Source organism: Lichenostomus cassidix, chromosome 2, assembly GCF_008360975.1.
Source record: "Lichenostomus cassidix isolate B80296 chromosome 2, HeHo_3.0, whole genome shotgun sequence".
In the NCBI taxonomy this organism is placed as follows: Eukaryota; Metazoa; Chordata; class Aves; order Passeriformes; family Meliphagidae; genus Lichenostomus; species Lichenostomus cassidix.
This window is the reverse complement of record NC_139482.1, coordinates 128295200-128316169: the sequence shown is the minus strand read 5'-3', so window position 1 is coordinate 128316169 and position 20970 is coordinate 128295200. Positions and strand designations below refer to the sequence as shown.

The window sequence follows — 20970 nt, the reverse complement described above, 5'->3', positions numbered from 1 at the left end:
AAGATTTATTTCCAAAAGGGGATTAAGTAATTATGGGCTCAGAATATAGGAATTATGATTTTTTCCTCTTCTTTGTTTTTCAATTTTTTTTAATATAGATTAAGCCTAGTAATTCTCTGTTAATGTATTTGAAATACTTTATTTCTTCTTCAGATAATTGTCCATATGGGCATTTTGCTGTCAGTCACCATGTCATAATTCAAGCTCATGTGCAGCATATGTCTGTCTTACCTTTCCTCTAGTTTCACCTGGGAAGTTGTAAAATGTGACATGCTCCTCCCTGTGCCTCGTCTGTTTAAGGAGTTTTCTGTTATCTATTGAAGTGCACACCTTCCCTGATTTACATACCAAAGCAGCTACTTTTTGCTCTGTTTCTGTGGTAGTTGCTTTTGTTCTGTACTGAAAACTTCTGATTTGTTTTGGCTGCCTATTTTGGGTTACTTCAGAAGGTTATTCCCTTTATTGTCACTGTCAAGAATTAGATCTGTGTTGGGATGATTTAAAGTCTTATGGGTTACCAAGCCTAGAGTCTCTGTGTTGGGTAATGAGACTACCTCTCGTCCCTAGAAGGATGCAGACAAGTACAAATCTTATTAAGAAGCAGGATGATGCTGATCCCTGTCCCCTCCTATAGTGAAGCTGTTCCTGCTAGTATTAGCATTCACGAGTTCCAGAGAAGTGGAGAGCTTATAGTACCTGCATTGGTGCTTGCAACAAAGATAAAGATACTTATCTTCCAAAATTATTTTTTAATCTAATAGTTCCATACAGGTAGACTAATGAAATAAATAGTACTTTATTCTAAAGGTTATCCAGTTCTTGCATCAACCAGATTTGCCCTTAGTTTCTTGCATTATTCTTACTGTCTGTGGAAGAATGAATATTTCAGATGAAACAGAAGTTTTTAATAGCAGTTCACTTCGTGGTGGAAAGTACAAAATGTTGTAACAATAATTATTTCTTTGAATTCCACTCGTTATTGCCAAACTCTTGAAAATGCTGATCTTCCACTGAAGACAATGCATATGTGATAGGTGCACTGTACATAATTTGCTTTTCTTAGTAACTTATTTCAGGATATGGAACTGAAGCAAACTGACTTGTCAGGAACTGTAATGTAGTATAGGCTAGGATGGGAGTTATGGAAGTTCCTAAAACAAACAGATACATGGCTAAATATAATATGGCAACATTTTAACCTAAAAGGGTAGTTAGAGATAACTGAACATTTTCTTGCAGTTTTTATGAGTAATGTTGGGAGGAGAAACCCTGAATTTGATGACAATTACTATGCCCCAAAATGACAGTAGCTTTCATTTTCTTTAAATTTAAATAACTTTAATGTTCTTACTCATCTCATCAGACCTATTTGACTGGGGACACTCAGCAGCTTTAAAGATTGTGTTCCCAAATACAAAGCAATACATTATCATGCAAAGGGAAGACACAATATGACTTGCCTGAGGTATAATGAGGTATTTCAAAATAATTTACTGTCTATCTTCTCTGGAAAAACAGCAATTACCATACTGTTACTTCCCCAGTATAACTTAAAAAGAAGAGCTTGTCTCAAACATTTTTTTCTGTTCTTGTCTGTCAGGAATACATTCAAAGAACTGGCAGACTTTTTAAAATGTTTTCTTCGCTTTCATGCTGAAACACCACAAACTGATCCTAACCCTTCAGTAACAGACTTTTAAAAACACTAGGACTTTATCTGCTTTTAAAATGTGATTGCAGTTTAATTATGTTAAAAGGCAAATGCCATGTAGAGGACATTGCTTTTAAAATGAAGGCATCCCCACAAAGGTTGCTTTTACGTTTTGTTAATTTCACATTATCATCATTTACCATGTGTTTGAGAGAATAATTCCTTTATCTGTCTGCTGAGCATCTCTTCTTCCTGGAGTTGTTTTGATTTGTTTTTTAAGTCAAAATATCTGGAAAAATAAATAATTATAGGTTTACATTGCTTTATGATTCAGCATTTTTGAATTTACACTTCACCAGCTGCATTGGATTTGAGCTAGTGCAAAGAGAGGTCTGTTCAATGAGGAAGTCTGGGACATTATGGACCTCTAATACTGAGTGACAATTGCTCCATGTGGCTCCAGGCAACTCGCTTAAACCTGTCAAGTCACTTTGGGTAATTGTTAAAATGGAGGCTGTAATACAGACATATCTCGCAGCCAGTTAAGAATATTGAGTTAATTACTTGAAATTAGCTTGTAAATTTATTTTAATTTTTCATCCATCATCCACTGCTGTTGTTACAATACAGTAGGAAACATATTATATTTGGCTACAGGCGGCTTGTAATATGTCAGTACTCTCCTGCCTTTTTTTTAAGGAATTCATACTGTCCTGAAGACTTGATTATTTACCATGAGAGGGATGTTAAGAGGCTGTTCCCCAGTGCCTCAGCACTGTCCCCACAGTCTCAGCTCACAGCCTGAAAATGTAGGAAAAGAAAATGGTTTCTGGACTCTGGGCATCTTCTGATGCTTGACCATCCCGAGAAAAGTTCAGAGAGACAGTCCCTCTGTCTTTTAGGCTGTACCCTGGGCTGGGACAGCATTGGGTGTTCCCTACAGGGCTTCTCTGTGTCTCTGCTCATGTATTGGGAAATTTGCTGCTCCTGTTTTGAAAATGGCAGTAAAAATGCAGCAAGGAAGTGGGCACTTAACTGCAGTCCTGGAAACAACAAGAAAATTCGAGTCCAGTCCCAAACACCCTGGGAAATGGGTTCATGCCCTTCTTACCTGGTGCTCACTACTCCTTGCTTCCTCTGACATGTGCTGGGCCTTTTCATGAGCAGCATGTGGGGGACTGATCTGCTGTATGGTACTTTGTGAGATTAATGTGCTGGATTCATCCTATAGTTTCATCTGAATCACCTGCTAGGAGGCTCTAAAGGTTGTGATAATTAAGTGGTGCTGCTTTTACAATGTATTACACCATCTGGCTCCAGACTTAGTTGTCTGTGTTTGGTAACTGATCTTGTTTGGAAATAAAAATACCTTCTGAGGCTCTAGATTGATTTGCTTTCACAATTAAAGAGATTCTTCAGCTTGTCAGCTGCACCCATAGCCTGCTTAGTTAGTGAGCATTGTTAGGAAGAAACATTCAGGAAATTAGCATCTGGAGCCAAGTGGAAAGGTAAGGGAGATGCCCACAGTAGATTTTTTTTTTTAATGTAGAATTGCAAGGCAGGTAAAGAATCCTAGTGCATTTACAAATCTGCACAGAAATGCAACTATTTCTGGGAAACCCTTTGGAGGAATCTCACTGCACCATTACAGTGAGTATTTAGTGTGAGTATTTTCTTCAATAGACATGAATATTTTTGGTGTCTGTTGAAGGAAAAGGGCTTGAGGGATATGTAAGAGAGGAGATGGTCTCAGTCATTTTCTGGCTGGTAGTACAAGGATTAGAAATCTACCATGTTTTCTGGGGGTGGTTATGGACTCTTATTTTCTGAATCCCAGGGTGATGTTACCATCAATGTTAAGGGCTAGTAACAAAGTTAATTAAAGAATAATCATAGAATACCTAGTTGAAAGATTCTTCAAGGATCATGTGATACAACCTTTCTTGGCAAAAGCAGTCTAGACAGGATGGCCCAGCATCTTGTCCAGCCAAATCTCCACTGCTCCCCTGGGGAGATTATTCCAACGGCTTATTGTTCTCACTGTGAAAAATTTTCCTCATGTGTGCAATTGGAACATCCTCAGAAGTAACTTGTACCCATTATCCCTTGTCTTTTCTATGTGACTTCTTGTAAAAAGGGAGTCTCCATCTTCACTTTAAATAGAGGAATGTGGGGATGAGGTCTCCTCTAAGCTTTCTTTTCTCAAGGCTGAACAAGCCCACTTCTCTCAGCTTTTCCCTGTCACAGGCTTCCCAGTCCTTTGATCATCTTTGTGGCTCTTCTCTGGACCTCTTGCAGCCTGTCCACATCTTTTCTGCCCAACAGGGACCAAAACTGAGCACAGTATTCCAGTGTGGCCTGATGAGCACTGAGCAGAGTGGGATAATGACTTCATGATCTCTTCTGGGGATGCCCTTGTGGGTGCAGCCCAGTATCCTGTTGACTGCCAGCACACTGCTGTTTTCTCATATTGATCTGATTGTCTGGATCCCCAGATCCCTTTCCACAGAGATGCTTCCCAGCTGGGTAGATCCCAGCCTGTTCTGCACACCTGGGTTATGTTTTCCCATGTGCAAGACCTTATGCTTGCCTTTGCTGGACTTCATCAGATACTTGTCAGCACTCTCCAACCTATCCAGATCTTTCTGCAGGGTGGCTCTCTCTTCCAAAATGTCCACTTTCTCACTCAGTTTGGTATCATTGGGAAACTTCATCATGGTACACCTGATCCCATCTTCCCAATCACATGTGCAGATATTAACCAGTGCTGGAGCCAACATTGCTGCCTGGGGGACTCCACTCATGCCACGCTGCCCATTTGAAAAGGAGCCATTCATCAGCACCCTCTGGGTGGTGCTGCCTGTCAGCCACTTCCCAGCAGCACACAGAGCACTCATCCCCCCTGTAGCACATCTGTTTCTCCAGGAGGAGGCTGTGGGAAGCCATAGTGAAAGCCTTGGAGAAATCCAGGCAGCCACCCCACACCAACCAAGCAGGTTCCTTTGTCATGGAGGGTGATCAGGTTGGTCAAGCTAAATTTGTGCTTGGTGAGTTTGTGTTGGCTTTTCCCAATCCTGAGATTGATCCCAGTCCATCTGACTTGTGCTAGCTCCCCTGAGGATTTGTTCCGTAATTTTAAGTTCCTCCTTTAAGCTCTACTTGTAAAGAGGAGTGATATTATCCTTCTAGTCCTGTAGGACATCCCCTGCTCTCCTTTGACTTCTCCAAAGGTTGTGCAGAGTGGCCTTGCAATGATGTCAGCCAGCTCTCTTAACACCCTTGAGCAATGCCAGGGCCCGTTAATGCATAGGGGTCAAGCTCACCCCCCACTCTTCCTTCACTGACACTGGTGGGTCTGTGTTTGCGTCAGCCTGGATTTTTGTTCCCAGGGCTGTGGAACCTTGTGTTGGTGAAGACAGAGGTGAAGGAGGTGCTGCAACTAATCCACCTCTCCTGTTTGTCAGTGGGCCAATATTATTCTTCTGTTTCTGCTTGTTTTATACATACCTGAAGAAACCTTTCTTGCAGTTTTTGACATCTCTGGCTAAATTCAGTTCTAGCTGAGCTTTTGCTTTTCTGTCTGCATCTCTGCAAGCCCTGGCAATGTCCACGTAGATCTCAACAGGTATTTATCCACATTTTGTTGCTGGTACACTTTGCTTTTGATTTTGACTCAGATACTTGCAGTTAAGCCAAGGGGTTTTCTTTCTCCAATGGCTTCCCTTATGTTTAAAGGGGATGAACTATTTTCATGCTTCCAGAAGAGCATTTTTGAAAAAATCCCACCACTTAAGTTCCTTTGGCCTCCATGAAAACTTCCTGCAGAATCCCTCCCAGCTGAGCTCCGAGCAATCTGAACTTTGCTCTTCTACAATCTGATACCTAGAACCTATTCAATAGGTTAAATAACATCTATATAGTATCATCTTCAATAATGTAATATTCAATAAAAAACTACAAAGGGAATTCTGGTAGAATGTGGTAACTGCCTACTGGACATTACCAGGCTGAGATCCAAAGTGAATGTACAAGGAGATACCTGTGTCTCTTCATTATCTTGGCTTTAATTATTCATTTGAAGCTTACCCAAATGCCAGCACTGGGAAGCTGTTGCAGGAACTCTGTGCTTTTCACCTTCATGTTAATGTGTCTCAGAGGATTTGAAAGCCAAAAGGAATAATACATTTTCTTTTAATGAGGTGGTAAAACTTTAAATTGTATCAGATCTCCTTTGCAAATTAGGAAAGAATCAATAATCTGAAGTAATGAAAGAGATATTTACTATTTTGTGTCATGCAAGAAGAAATATCTGTAGTTACTGGATTTTTAAGGAATGTGATGGTTTTTAAGGATGTGATCTCCAAATAAATAGTTGTTTGATGTATATTCCTTTATGCCTGCAGGACCACAAAGTAGAAGAATTCCTCGGTTCTCCACTTTATTCAGTTATGATAATCAGTTATGAGATGCTATTGCGATCTTCAGACCAAATTCAGGCTGTAGAATTTAACCTCCTAATCTGTGATGAAGGACATCGTCTGAAAAATAGCACTATTAAGACAACTACAGCCCTTACTAGTCTGTCTTGTGAGAGGAGAATTATCCTTACTGGTTAGTATCTATAATTACTTCTAATATTTTTTTATGTTGATAGTGCTAGGTTGAGGTAAAAGAAAAAGATATTCTAAATATGGCAGGAGATCAGTAGGAATTTTGGCAATGGGTATTAAATGAAGAAGTCTCAGGTCTTGTAAAAACAGGTTCTTTCCAATTTTTTTAACATAAAAGCAAAATTTGTCAGTCTTCAGGGGCAAGTAAGGAGCCTGGGATCTTCTGCAAGGGAATCAGGACGCTGCATACACTCAATGTTTTCCTTTGTAGTTATTTAATAACATTTATTTAGAACTTGACTTTTTAAATTCCTTTGTCAGAACAATTAGATATTCAGTCTGTTTAGTTAGGAGGACAGTATCTTATTATTCATGGTAAGGTTTTAGATCCGTTCAGGACTGTGTAATTCACATTGGAACAAAACATCTGTTTTCAAGATGTATTCTCAACATTAAACCCTACATTCAATGTACTTCCATCAGTTTAAAGAAAAAATTACCATTTTCAAAATTTTTTTTCTCTTTCAAGGTACTCCGATCCAAAATGACTTGCAAGAATTTTATGCATTAATAGAGTTTGTGAATCCAGGAATACTTGGTTCTTTATCCACATATAGAAAGATATATGAGGAACCAATTGTCAGATCTAGAGAACCTTCAGCAACAGAGGTACTTGGTTAAAAAATGCAGTTATAAAAGAAAATTCATAGAAAAGTGAAATTTGCAGTCTATGCTGCAAAGTGAAGCTCAGGACTACTGGTAGTAGCTGAAGCTTTTCATCTTCCTATTTGACATAAAGTCAATTGTTTTCCAAAGGGAACAGGAGGAGTTACATGCATGTTAAAATCACCTCATTTTTGCTGCCTATTTATTATTGGGCAACAATTGTGCTTCCAACACCTGCATTCCCCTCAGAATGCCATGTGCATTGCCATGTGACGATACTTTATTCATTGTTAGTTTCTCCACAGTACTGCAAAGTCTGCATGCCTTCACTGCATCTCAAGAAATTCTAGAATATAATACAAGCCTTGGATGTCATCTGACACATTGTTTTCCTTTGTTTAAGACTTTAGAAACCAGATGTAGATCTAAGCTAATGCAGTGGTACTAATTGGAGAAGAATTGGTCATTGCAGTCCCATGTCAGAAAGTGGTATCATACTTTTAAAACGTTATTTAGATACCTCATTAAAATCCTTCAGAACATTGTTCTGATGAAATGAAAGATTATAATTAATTTTGTGTTTTGTTCTTCCAGGAGGAAAAGGAATTAGGAGAAAAAAGAGCAGCAGAACTCACACGCCTCACTGGACTCTTTATTCTAAGAAGAACACAGGAGGTTATAAACAAATTTCTGCCCCCCAAAAAGGAGAGCATAATCTTCTGCCGACCAACAGCGCTGCAACTTGAATTGTATCGAAAACTGCTCAGTTCTCGAGTTATTACATCCTGTCTACAAGGCAGGCTAGAAAATAGTCCTCACCTAATATGTATAGGAGCTTTGAAAAAACTTTGCAATCATCCATGTCTTCTGTTTAAAGCTATAAAGGTATCTATTTGCATGGGGGTGGGTGCCTGCAATCAGTAATTTCAGCAGACACAGGTCATTGAAACTATGTTATGGTCTATGTGCATGTTGCTTAAGGTCATTTCCATACTTTCACATACAACTTGCTCTAGGAAGTCTGCTTTCAAAAGCAAAATGTTAGGAAATCTGAATGTGCTTAGGGAAGGTATGTCAGCAGTTTGCTATTGCCTTTTGCTATTTTCTCTTTCTTGATATGTTTTCCCTTTCAGTCTTGTCTCTGAATATTTGTAGAAATACATATAAATGTGAATTTTACAAGGAACTCTGCTAACTAGAGATCACTTTATGTACTTTTCCTGCTGATTCCTCTGAAACCTCCTTGTCCACACGATAATTTCACTTTTTCAAGCTTAATGACACTGGGAGCTGCAGGCTCAAGATGTCAGTGGTACTGGAAGTCTCCATTACCACTTATCCTGGGACTGAATATATAGCAATGTTCTTATTCCTATAGGCAAATAATATTATCATTAGAACTTGGTAATAGTAACTTCAATGGCCACTAGCCAAAGTCCAGGAAGGTAGGTGGAAATGTAAATCTTTCTTAAAAGATGTACTTCATGACTTTGTAGGAATATCCTACAGTATCCTGTAGTATCCCTGTAACTTTCAACACTGCCAATTAAGGTTCATTGCTGTTATTTCATAGTATAAGCATTAGAAACTTTTCACATGCAAAAATACAAGCCTTTATTAAATGTAAGGATGGAAAGGACTGTGCAAGTAATTTATTGTGATTGTGATTTTGGCATTTGACTAGTCTGATTTTTTCCTCCCTGTGAAACATTGATTTTCTAAGTACAGCAAAATTTTACCTGTATTTCTTCTATTTTATTGGTTTTGCCCTCTAGCTTTTCTTCATTTCTTCCATTATAGCTGAATCTTAATGACAGCATTTTCCTAAACAGAGTGAATGACTGGGAAGTTCCATAATAAGATATTATGGGATTTAGAAAGAATAAACAGTATATTGATTTCTTCCTCACTCCTAAGGTTTAGATATGTCTTTACTGTGGATATACGTTTGAGTGGTTGTTTAAGTAGAGAAGTTGTACATATTTTTCAGTTTTAAGTATTTCAACTTTCTACTTAGCTGCAAACAATGTCTTAGGTTAGAAGGTGTAAACAAAAATAAACATTAGCAATGTTTTAAAGCTTTGCTTTCAATCCAGTGTTGGGAGGTTGTCATGCTCACATAATACATTGCTTTGTGGAAACTTTTTATGCCTCCTTTTGTCTTTGTGCTAAAAATAAAGCATTATTAAAAAATATGGTAGAGGGAACATTGAATTTTAATCCTTTTATTTTCAATAGGAAAAAAACTGTGATCCTATGTCTGAAGAATGTGATGAGTCCAGCCTTTATGAAGGTGTAATAGATGTCTTCCCACAAGATTATACTTCGAACACTTTCTCTGAAATGGATTCAGGAAAATTGCAGGTGCTGGTAAAGTTGTTAGCAGCAATCCATGAGCTCAACTCTTCTGAAAGGCAAGTGTGAAAGAAAGGTAGAAGGAAGGCAATGGGAGTGACCTTCTGGATATTGATTTGCTTTTCAAATGCATGGGAATATAAAGTTCAGAATAAAGGCATTGCAGCTGTTTGCAGAGGTGCCAAATTAATTTATGCATTGTAGTCCTGGCTTCCTTGTTAAATTATGAAACTAGAATTTGTATCTGAAATAATTTTTAAAGATGCTCTTCATATTTTTTGCAGATAGAGATACTTGTATTTTTTACACTGTAAAGAAAGTAAGATAGTTTGCTACTGCCCTTGTGCTGCACCCTTTACTTGCAGAGGCTTTCCAATGCTTTGTATCTCCTTGAGGAGATGTATGAATCTATTACATTGCACTGAAATATTTTCATTACTAGATTATAAGTTATTTCTAATTTAATCATGCTTAACTGCTCAGTGCTTGCTGCTTTTTCTGTTCAGGGCAACCACTCTCAACAGATGAACTTGCACAAGAACTGCTTCTTTCCCCTGTGATAAATGCCATTGACATGCAAGAAAACTTCTGTTTATCATGGGGTAATAGGATGCACATGATTAATTTCTGTGCAATTGCTGATTTGTGGGAATCTCACATGACCTGGTCTCCCAGGATAATTTTTTATGGACTCATGCCTTAAAGCCCAGCTATTCCAAAAGTATTTAGCTTTTAACTTCTATTTCAATTGATGCTTAAATAGGACACAGTGTAATTCAGTAGTGGGATGTAACAGCAGATCTCTTGACACTGATGTAATGGAATATGAAGATATTCTCTTTTTACAAATCAGAAAGTTGAGCCTGTTGCTGGAGTTTATATACTTAGCATCCATTGAAACCAATGACAGCTGAGTATCTAAATGTACTGGCCTTATTTTGTGTAGGTCAGTGAAACCAAGGGTGTCAGTAAAATGAACATCTCCCTGTAGCAGTACTTTAGGAGCTGCTGACTTGAGGCATTACTTTATGCCTTTAAGTTTTGTTGCTTTAATTCAGTGCTGTTCATTTTTCTTTTTCTTTTTCTTTTGTTTCTCTGCTTTCATTGGTACTAAATAGTTTTTTGTAACATACAGACTCAATTCCAGTCCTATTCTGAAGTTTATATTCTATTTTTGAATGAAAACAAAGGTGTGAATGTTGTGTTGATTGCCAAAAAAAAAAAAAAGTCTTGCATCGTCTTTGCAAACTACGTTTTGGATGTAGTTCAGTTGTAAAGTGTAATAATAAAAATTTCTAAAACACTTCTAAAATGTTAATGTTTTCATTTTCCCGTGAAATGATTTGTCTAGTTCTTCAGAACTTGTTTTTAATCAAAATTATTAAAAAAAAAGAAAAAAAGACATATTACATTTAGTTTCAATAAAAAAGACCTCCAAACATGGTCTGGCAGAAAATGTCCTATTCTTTTACTTATGGCTTAAATTCAGAAGGTATTTGTCTACTTACTAAAATCATCCTCAATGTCTGGGAGGATAGGAATTCTAGATTTTCAGACCTTTGAAACCTATTTAGGCAAAATTTCAGAGAAAATAGACCAACATAGCTTCGGCCATTAGTGTAAGGGATCAGACTGATTTTTCTTTCTAAAAAAACCCAGTGTCTGTCTTTCACTAGCCTTTATCCCAGTTCTTTTCAGCCATAAAATATAGAAAAGAATCTCTGCTTTCCTACTTGACTTTCATTATGTTGTTTGTTAGAATTTTCTGAGGTTTTCTGAGGTTTTCTTCTTTCTATAGAAGTTCATAGTAGCTTTTTCAGTAAGTAGAGTTATATATGTATTATTTATTAGCTCCTACAACATCCTTTGCAAATGCTGTCTTAACAACAGTTATTTTGTATAAACAGATTAAAAAAAAAAAAGAATCTATCTTTGTGATTGGTTCTGAATGCCTGCAATCTGTGTATTAAGCCAAAGTCTGTTGCAAAGGGAGATATTAATTATTTAACATCTGAATGCTTGACAGTAGGTATAAGGCATACAGATCTAGTATATGCTTCTAATTAATAGGAAATGTTTTATTTCATAGAAAGGAAAAGTAACCTCGGGTTGATGTGTAATTTTTGCTTCACTTTTAATTTTATTTTCTTAGATGTCTTCAGTAATTTGTTATTGGACTTTAATTTTACCAAGAGCTGGGATTGATGACTTTGTTTTACTGTTTGACAGAGTTGTGCTGGTATCCAATTACACTCAGACATTAAACATATTACAAGACGTATGCAGACATTATGGATACTCCTATACTAGACTTGATGGACATACTCCTGTCTCCCAGAGACAACATATTGTTGATACTTTTAATAGTAAATTCAGCCCAGCTTTTATCTTTTTGCTGAGTTCAAAGGCTGGTGGAGTAGGACTGAATCTGGTTGGAGCATCTCATTTGATCCTGTATGATATCGACTGGAATCCAGCTACGGACATTCAGGTCTGATAACAACTGTGTACATGTGGGTTGGGATGGGCATTAAATGAATTCTTGATTGATTTTGAATTGCCTGGCTTTACATGTCTTACTGCTTCCAATTACCACATTGTACCTTTACAAGTACAATAATGAAGGAAAACTCTTTCTGAGAAGAACAGATATTTCTCTGTCATATTATATATATTGGGATCATTAGAAGCCCTCTTGCAGTAAAAAATGTGAAGATTAAATTCTGGTTTCTTCCGAGGAGTGAGTCACATATCCTCTTTGTCTCCTGATGTCTTTTTATCTGTAGAGTTGCTGTGTTTCTAAAAAGAAAAGGAAAACAGGATTAGATTGCATAGCAAATGTTGCTGTTGATTTGCAATCCCTGAGAAAAAGGGAGAGACTGAACAGAATTGCAAGAATGAGAAAATCACATGGCACTGATGCCAAAAGAAAGAAAAGAAAGCCAATGCTGTGCTATTCTTGTAAAGGCACTGTTGGCCTCCAGGGATTATTTAGTTGGTATAAGAGTCTTCAGTTAAAATAGTCCTTAAAAATAACAATTTAAAAAATATTTTTATTAACTCAGTAAGAAACTTCTTATTGTAGAATAATGCTATGTGCTTGGTACTGAAATAAGCTCTGATTCTTGGCCCTGCTCCTCTTCCCAGGGTGAATTAGTACCCTCATGTGGTCACTTGTCTTGTTGCCTGACAAAGTCTGCTCAATCAGACAAAATTGCTGCAGGTTGCCAGAGACTGCAAACCATGCTGTGTGTGCTTGTACCCAGTACGTGGGCATAACCCATACATTTTTGAAAAAAAGATCATATAGCAGTACTCAGTTATACAATTTGTTTGTTTAAGAAAAAAAGGAAGTACAAACAACCAGTTTTAGAATTTCAAAAGAAATTTAAAAGTCACTTTTAAAGATGTATGGTGGAAAAAAAGAATTGGAGATGGGGGAGAATGATCAATATTCCTGAAATATGAAATAGTTATTAATGCATGGAAAACAAATATGAAGAGGGGATTTCTTTCAGGAAATAATTGAAACACCTACTTTCCTACTTTAGCGTACAGAAAGGAAGAGAAGCATAAATGGCAGAGAGTAAATTACATTTGCAAAACTGTTTGCAGTTAATACCAGAAAACTTGCACAAACAATCACAGAGAGTTATTGAGGATTGCTTTATCCAGAAAACATCTCTTTGAACAAGTGAGCAGAATTGGTAATTTGATCAGTGAAGGCTACAAGCTTTAGTTAAAATATCCTTGTATAGCAAGCTGTTAATGCTCTTCATCTTCTTGCTTTCCTCAGGCAATGGCTAGAGTGTGGAGAGATGGTCAGAAACACACTGTCCATATCTACAGGCTGCTAACCACAGGTCAGAGATGGTGCTCAGCTTACCCAGAGTGAGACAGAAGTTTAAATTTCCATATAATAAAAGGAGGGAGTGGTTTTGGGAATAATTTTTCTTTAAAAATATTTATTATTTGTTGTGAGTTTAGTTAAGAGGGAGACATCGCATTGATTCACTGGCCATTGCTTTGTTTTTACTTAAATAATTGAAAATAGTGATTTAGCATTTCCTATGTATATTGTTATCAAGAAATGGATTTGACTTCTTTGCAAATACTGGTAAAAATTTATCTGTTTTTCTTTTCAATACAGGCTCAATAGAAGAAAAGATTTATCAAAGACAGATCAGCAAACAAGACCTTTCTGGGGCAGTTGTGGACCTTTCCAAGACATCTGAACACACACATTTTTCTGTTGAGGAGCTTAAAAATCTCTTTACTCTTCATGAAGATTCCAGCTGTGTTACTCATGACTTGCTTGAGTGTGACTGTATGGGAAAGATTGACCATCAAAGTGAGTTTGTTTTTCATTATCTCTGGCCGCTGCTGAGGAATCCATCTTTAATATATAGTCTATCTCTGGAGAAAACTTTGATGCTCAGTAAAAGAGGATTGAAATAATGAGGTTCATTATGGGATCTTCCACATACTGGCTGATTTATCTAGTCCATAGGAGTCCTTCACGAAATGAGGAGGAGAAAGATTAATTCCTTGCAGTAGCAACCAGTTCATTTATCATGCCTCTTAAATCCTTAGATTAGCTATGTCCAGGTCAACTAATGATTTGTTACAACTAAATGACACAATATGGTATTTTGTTTCAAAATATTCAAGGACAGTAATGAATATCTGGTAAGGGCTAGGTAAAAAGCAGTTTATCTGAGGACAGCTACCCCAGGTGAAGATCTATGCTGACTGTCTGTATATAAGCCTTCATGTCTGAGCTATTAACTAAAGCTGATTCAGGATGATTAAAACAGTTATTTGAAAAATGCTGGAAGACTCCCTGGCAGCTGTAAAGCCAAGTTGCAAATACTCTCATCTATCCTTTCTGTAGGAACCTGTCTCCTGTTCTTTTGGCATATCAAAGTTCCTTTCATGCCTTGCTGTGTATAGGTGTATAGGTTTAAGTTAGGAAGAGGATTTAAAAAAGTAAATGATCGTAAGTTATGTTTGCATCTTATCTATTTTAGTTTTTATAGCTCATCGAGTTTCTTAAAGGAAAGAGTATCTATTGCCCTGGTATGTTTATTTTTTTGGGCATGAAATATCCATGTACACTGTTTACAGGTGTGATAGTGTTGTACCAATAGTGGTATCTTCTAAATGCACACAAATACCTCAATAAAAAGAACTCAAGAAATGGGTACAAGAGTGTGTGTTCTCAATAGACAGGGGAAGAAGTAAAGAAGTAATGCAGACCCAGTACTATTTTGCTTCATGGTTTGCATGTTCCCAGATAATATATTAGGCTTGTGCTTCTTTCTCATCTCATTCTAACCCAAATGGGGAGGACTTGGCTAGGTGATGGCACAGGGCTTCTGTAGCCGTAAGAATTTGACTATCTCCTTTATTTTTGTTCCACATGCTGATTAAATCATCTTTGTGTCTTTCTTCAATGATTGAAAAATTAGACCTTCTGTTTTTGCATAAGTGGTGTTCTAAAATACGCCATCCTCCACTTAGGTACTATTACAGGATCTGAGTGGGAAGGGCACCTTTTGTGTTAAATGTTAGCCAAATTTTCCCAGTGGTATGCAGTGAGACAGGTGTGGCTCCTGGATTGCAGAAATCCAGAGAAATTTTTTGTTGCTATGATGAACACTGGTCCTTTTAATTTTATTTAGCAGCTTGAAATTGTCTTAACATCTTGACTTCTTATCTTACACTTTGAACATGCATTGGTTCCATCAATTCAACCACAATGTTAGCCTCTTGGATTCTGTGACTTCCTCAAGGGAAGTTCCTGGTCCCAATGAACAGAACCTTTTGGCAGTAAATCAAAGAGAAGCCTGAAGGCCATTATTAGACCTAAGTGGTGGTAATGATAGAGTGAGGGGAAGGTTTGATTTCCTAAAGAGCAGAGGACAAGCTGGCTTACTGTCTTCCTAGTCAAATTGTTCTGAGTAATGGTCTTCAGTTTGATCACCCCAGAATGCAGCTACTACTAGCTGGTCTCTCTGCCTTTCCTAACAACAGAAAACTGTCAAATTACTGCATCAGGGAACCACATTCCAGGTTATTGGGGATAGATTCTGCCACACAAAAAAGCCAAGAACTTTCACTGATTTTTCTCCTCCATTTCTAGCAAGTATGATTCAAAAGATAAGCTAAAGAGCAGCCAAACAATATAATATAGGCCTCAGAACCATCACTTCCTGTAGTCCATTCACACTAGGGTCATCTTTAGAAAACTATGGGGTCTTGAAAGGAAGAAGTTTCCTGTGCATGGATCATGCAGTTGGGTTGTTTGCTATTCTCTTGGCCTTTAGATCAGCTACAAGCTGTAAGCATATTGTTTTACTTGATCATAGTGTACTTTATGAGTTAGGAAGGCCGAATCTATAAAAGCATCTGTTCTAAATTTTCTTCTGGCCAGTAAGAGAATATATTTCAAATCTACTCCAAACATGCATCATATGTCAGTCAAAAGGAAAGTTTTGTGTATATGAGTCTTTATGGGCTCTCTGAAACTTAAAAAACTCAGGAATGCTCTGAGTCATGCTGCTCACATCACTGGCCTTTCCTAAGGAGCACATAATACTTCTATGAAAAAATTTGATGACAGAAACAGTAATGATGCAATTTTTTTCCATATAAAATTATTTCTTCATTTATCCCAGGCATCAGATGAATCATAAAGCCATCAATACGTGACATGCACTGCAATGACCTGATAGTATCTGGGGCTTTAGGATCCTATCTCAAAAGTCAGTTCATCTCTTTGCTTCACAGCAATAGTCTTTTCCTTATTGTGATATACAGTATTGTGTATGTTGAACAACTTGGCATAATCAGGATGTACAGAGTGTACAGATCTAGTGTGCTGAGTCAATGAAACAGCTACTAAAACTATTCTTAGCTGGCTGGAGTGATTCCTCTGGGACAAAATTGAAGCTAGCGTGAATTTTGCTGCAACTTACATCTAGATTCAGATTTACGTAAGGAAGGGGAGCAGCCCAAATGTCACAGAATTAGGAAGACAGAGGAAAGGAAATTGCCAGATAAGATATTTCCTTTCCCATCCATGTGTAAAAGGATTTGTCTTTATGCCAGCATATGGTGATTTTGATAACCCTCAATCACTGAGCAAGAAACAGCCTTCTCCCTCTTACTGTGGATATATGTTTGGGTTTCGTTGATACAGAATGATTATATCTGCTGTTCTATTTTCTCTCATTTGTTATCACTGTCTTATTGTTTCAGACTGAAATTTTCTGTCTTAGTTTTCTCTGATTAGTCTACTTCATCATTTTTTTTCAGATACTTCCTCAGAAAAGCCTCCTGTATCTAGAAGCTGCCAGCTTGAACAAAACCATGGGAAGCCTAATTCAAAGAAACCACTCTCCATGTCACAGTTGATGCAATGGCAGCATTTCTCTGGGCAACATCAGACTCTTGCTGATCCTTTCCTTGAAAGGATAAAAGAGAATGTTTCTTTCATTTTCCAGAATGTAACCAATCCTACTTCCCCACCTAATAAAACTTAAGTGCCTTTATCTACCACTTGCATCCTCTTTGTCATAGGCCTTGTAAACAGCTGATGTGCAGTTATCTATTGTTCTTTTTCCTCAGTTCTGTTTTGTGTGTTTCTCATGAAGTTTCTGTGTAAATGTGATTCCTGTGCTTATACAAAGTTACAGTTATTACTAAGTAAATCATATGTGCTGTAATTACAATACATATTTTTAAAACTAACTTTGCCTTCTAGTCTTCTTTCCTTTGATATCATAATTAATAAGATTGTTTTTATGCACATTCCTACTGTAAGTCTACTTTGGTTTATAGTTTTCATGTGATCATGATGATTTATTGCTTGTAAAGCTGGCAACTCTTCAGCCATCTTTTATAAACTGCTCAATGCTGTTGTATACATGTATGCATGTATATGCTGTTAACAAGACTCTGGTTGGATTTTTGTTGTAGCAGTTAAAAGTTACTTATCTGTATAGATGCAGCTTTATAACAAGGTAGTTTTTTTCCCCTTGAATTTACAGTTTAATGAAATTCAGAGCAATAGTCACTAATGTCCAAAAATCTGAGGCCATGGCTTGATACTGTATCAAAATATTCTGAAATTCTCCTATTGCTTTTACTTGGGAAAATAAACTTTATTTCTAAAACATACATAGTACAGGATTATCTTAATTTTGTTAACTCTTTTCAAGGATGCTTTTTGCCAAACACTGAAGTACTGAGTGTTTTTATGGTATTTTTTTAATGACTGTATTTCCCTTCTTTGAAGACAAAAACATTTAAAATTAGTTTGTAGCTTTTAAGTGAAGTAATTTGAAAGGCTTACAGGAGCAGAAGAATGGATAATTTTTAGAAATACTGCAAACTTACAGAATTTGAAAGACCTTGAGCAAGAAGTGGGCTCCATTGACATAATCCTGCATTGTGTCACATGATGTACCACCTGTTGATTTTTGGTATATATAGCAACAGAGCCTAAAAGCCCAACCAACTTCCAGGAAACATTTGAAATTATTTTCTGTGTTATTGTTAGTACTCCCTCTTTCCCTAGACTGTCACTGAATTCACAGCCCATCCTAACCCATCATCAGACATTTTCCTTGCATTTTGATGCAGTTTTGGAACTTGAAAGCCATGTGCACTGACCTCTGTTTGCCATCCATATTTATTTCAGAGGGTTTTTTCAGTTTCCTTTGACTCTAAATGCTGAATGACACCAGGACATAATGAAGACCAAAGTGAGAGAATGATTGCAAAAGTTGTTAAGTCCAAACATATTTTTGGCATGCATAGTGTATTCTTGGTAAGAAAATTATGCTAACAGGCAGAGTTTAAATCTTTAGCATTTTAGGCTGGCTGCTAAAGAGCCTGTTCTTCACCTTGCATGTGGTGGTGTGGTGACCATGCTTATCCAGCTGCTCTGGTACCCTTTTGCTGTTAGGTAAAGTTCACACAGCTAATTTCACTTAGCAAGGACAAGGTTTGCAGCTTTGTAGCTCAAGGAGGAGATTCTAGGCAATCTGTATAATGATGGTCATTGTCATTAATAATTATCTGAGACTGATTATACTTATATCTGTTCTGCCCATAAATCTGTAAATTCACTCCTGTCCCTGTTGGTAGGAGCACATGCTGGCCTTGTCTGCTGATGCTGTCACACTAAGTAATGTTGCTTCAAGGTTAAGAGGGCCAAAGCAGCCTATATAAACACACTCAATGTCAGTCACAGCTTCAGTATGATTCCCTGTCCATGCCCAGCTATGCCAAGCTGCCCCAGATCTCTCTCTGGCAGTAGCAGCTGCAAGGTGATGCTCAGGGGACAGCTCCTCCCAGCTAGCCAAGTGTGTCTCCCACTTAACCTCTCATGACTTCAGGGTGTGATGGAAGTGTGCATTTGCTTTTTGGTTGTGTGGGTAAGACAATACTCTCCAAGTAGCAGGTTATACGTGGCATTACATGTGATGCAGATTGAAAATCTGATTCAGAGATTTTATCTATCCTGGAAAATTATGTTTTTCAGTGGAAGAATAGATTGTGGAGAATATAGGAAGCATGAATACAGACTCTTAATTTATTGTGCCATCTGTGATTCTCTCACAGTAGTTTGCAACAGCCTTCATAATTAGACCAACCTATACTGTTCACATATTGTAGTATATTAATCAGTGTTTACATACAGGCTGCAGCAAGTGGTCATGTAATTTCTTCACCCATAGATGAGAAATGTCTCCTAGTAAAAGTTCCCATGGTGAATTTACCCTAATCAGACTGTTGACTGGTAAGGTATACTGGAGATTTCAAGTCTCCAGCTATGCCATGTTGCCCTTTCTCTTAACAAGTGTGAAACCCTAGAGGATGGGGAGGTGGCTGGTGCTGAAAGACAAGTATCAGGAGGACCTGATACTTTGTCTAGCAGATGGTCTCAGATGCAGCTTCTGGATTCCTTGCCAGTGATGCCAGCTCTAAAACCCTGTGTAGTTTATGGTCTCACAAATCAGTCCTAGTGTCTTAGATCAAAGATTTGTTCTTCAGAAAGAGGGAGGCAGGGGATCTTGAATGCAATGGTGTTTTAGTGTGATGCTTGAAATACCAGGTGTTCATGTGCTTGGTTGCCTTTTCCAGTTTTTGAAGGATGCAATCATCCACCAAATGATAGTTCTTATGGACACATGCCAAAGAGCAAGGCAAGTCTGCCTAATGATAGGTCTCAAATGGTGCTTCCTCAGTGCAGGATGAAGAGCAACAGATACTACAGGTGCAAGCACAGTGGCAAGCAGCATATTCTTTCAACAAATGCTAAACAAAGATTGCCAATATTTGACATTTATTAGTATGGGGTAAGCATAAAGGTATGCCTGGGTCAGCAAGTGGGGAGTGCAGTGCCAGCTGAACATCCCAGCACCTTTATAGGTGTGAGATGTTGAGGGTTATCAGGTCAGGGTGTGCTCCATCTGAGCTGTGACTGTTGTAGGGGACTCCCTGAAATAAAACTGATTTGAGCTGGTTTGCACAAGTCACCCAGAGAGGAGTGCTCACCCTGCTCACCCTGTCAGAAGATGAGAGGAATGCTCTTAGGGAATAGTCTGCTAATCTTAGAATGGCTGCTGCAGGTCTCTGAATCACACTGGGCAGGGAGGCCTGTCAGCCAGTCCTCAGATACAGCAATCAATATTGTGTTTGTTCCTTTCCAGACCTTCAATGGGAGGAGGGGATTTTGGAGAATTTCAATTACTTCTGGTACAGGGCATGCTGCCAGAGAGACAAGTGTACTGCATGTTCCTGCCTGAGACCAGCCCTGATTTTAAAAAGCAGAAGGAGTGGTGTTTTATTTATTTCTGTATACTGCAGCAAAGTTTTTTTTTAACTGGTTTCATATGACTGTTTTTGTTGATTCAGCTTTTAACCATCTTGGCACATGTTTTCTTGTCATTGAGATGGTGACCCTTTATCATTATTCACTTGTAGAATAGCAAGCTGAATTATAATTCCATTCACTTGGGAGTCATACAAGTTTATATGGCAACTGCCATAGATATGTTTTACACTCTGACAAGAGGCTGACATCAAGTCCAGTTAAGGGTCAGCCTTTTTCAGAGGTTGTAAAGTTCTTTCACTCATCATCTGGTACAGAGAGGTGCCAAATGGTGACTAAATGATTCTGTAATGGAATAAACTCATGGGAAGTTCTTAAAATGCCAAATATGGAACAAGCTTTGACAACTGCTTGGGTTTACCACCAGGAATTTGGAAAGACATGCTCCAGCCCTTGCAGGCAAGTAACACACAGAAGGAAAGTAGTTCTTTCATGTGCTTTCCATTGAATGAAAAGTTGACGTAAATCATGGCTGTTTATGTGTGGCTTAAATAAATTATGTTTGTGGCTAGAAGATCTGGGAAGGCTATAAAGAACAATGAGGAAAATCATTTTGAGCTTTATAGAGTGACTGAAGAATAAGCTCAACTGAAATCTGTTTTTAACAAGGCCTTGTGTGCTTTTCCTTAGTACAAAAGCAAGATTGGTTTTATAGGCATAGGTACTCACAGGACTTAGAATTTATCATACAGTGTCCTGCTCTTGAGAGGTGGTACATGTTTGCACAAGCAGCACCAGCCAGGACCAGATAAATAATCCTGAACACTGCAACCAACTTGTGA

General features: G+C 37.8%; 1 protein-coding gene across 2 annotated transcripts in view; it reads left to right on the top strand.

Moving 5' to 3' along the window:
- Positions 1-17466, top strand: part of RAD54B (RAD54 homolog B) — a 63953-nt gene extending 46487 nt beyond the window's left edge. For both annotated transcript variants that reach the window (XM_085053222.1, XM_085053221.1), the window contains 8 exons: positions 6055-6262; positions 6791-6930; positions 7522-7812; positions 9166-9341; positions 11512-11773; positions 13079-13145; positions 13433-13633; positions 16603-17466. In XM_085053222.1, coding sequence (XP_084909348.1) covers positions 6055-6262; positions 6791-6930; positions 7522-7812; positions 9166-9341; positions 11512-11773; positions 13079-13145; positions 13433-13633; positions 16603-16829 — 1572 coding nt within the window. In that variant the 3' untranslated portion in view covers positions 16830-17466. The remainder of the gene's footprint in view (positions 1-6054; positions 6263-6790; positions 6931-7521; positions 7813-9165; positions 9342-11511; positions 11774-13078; positions 13146-13432; positions 13634-16602) is intronic.
- The last annotated feature ends 3504 nt before the right edge of the window (positions 17467-20970 follow it).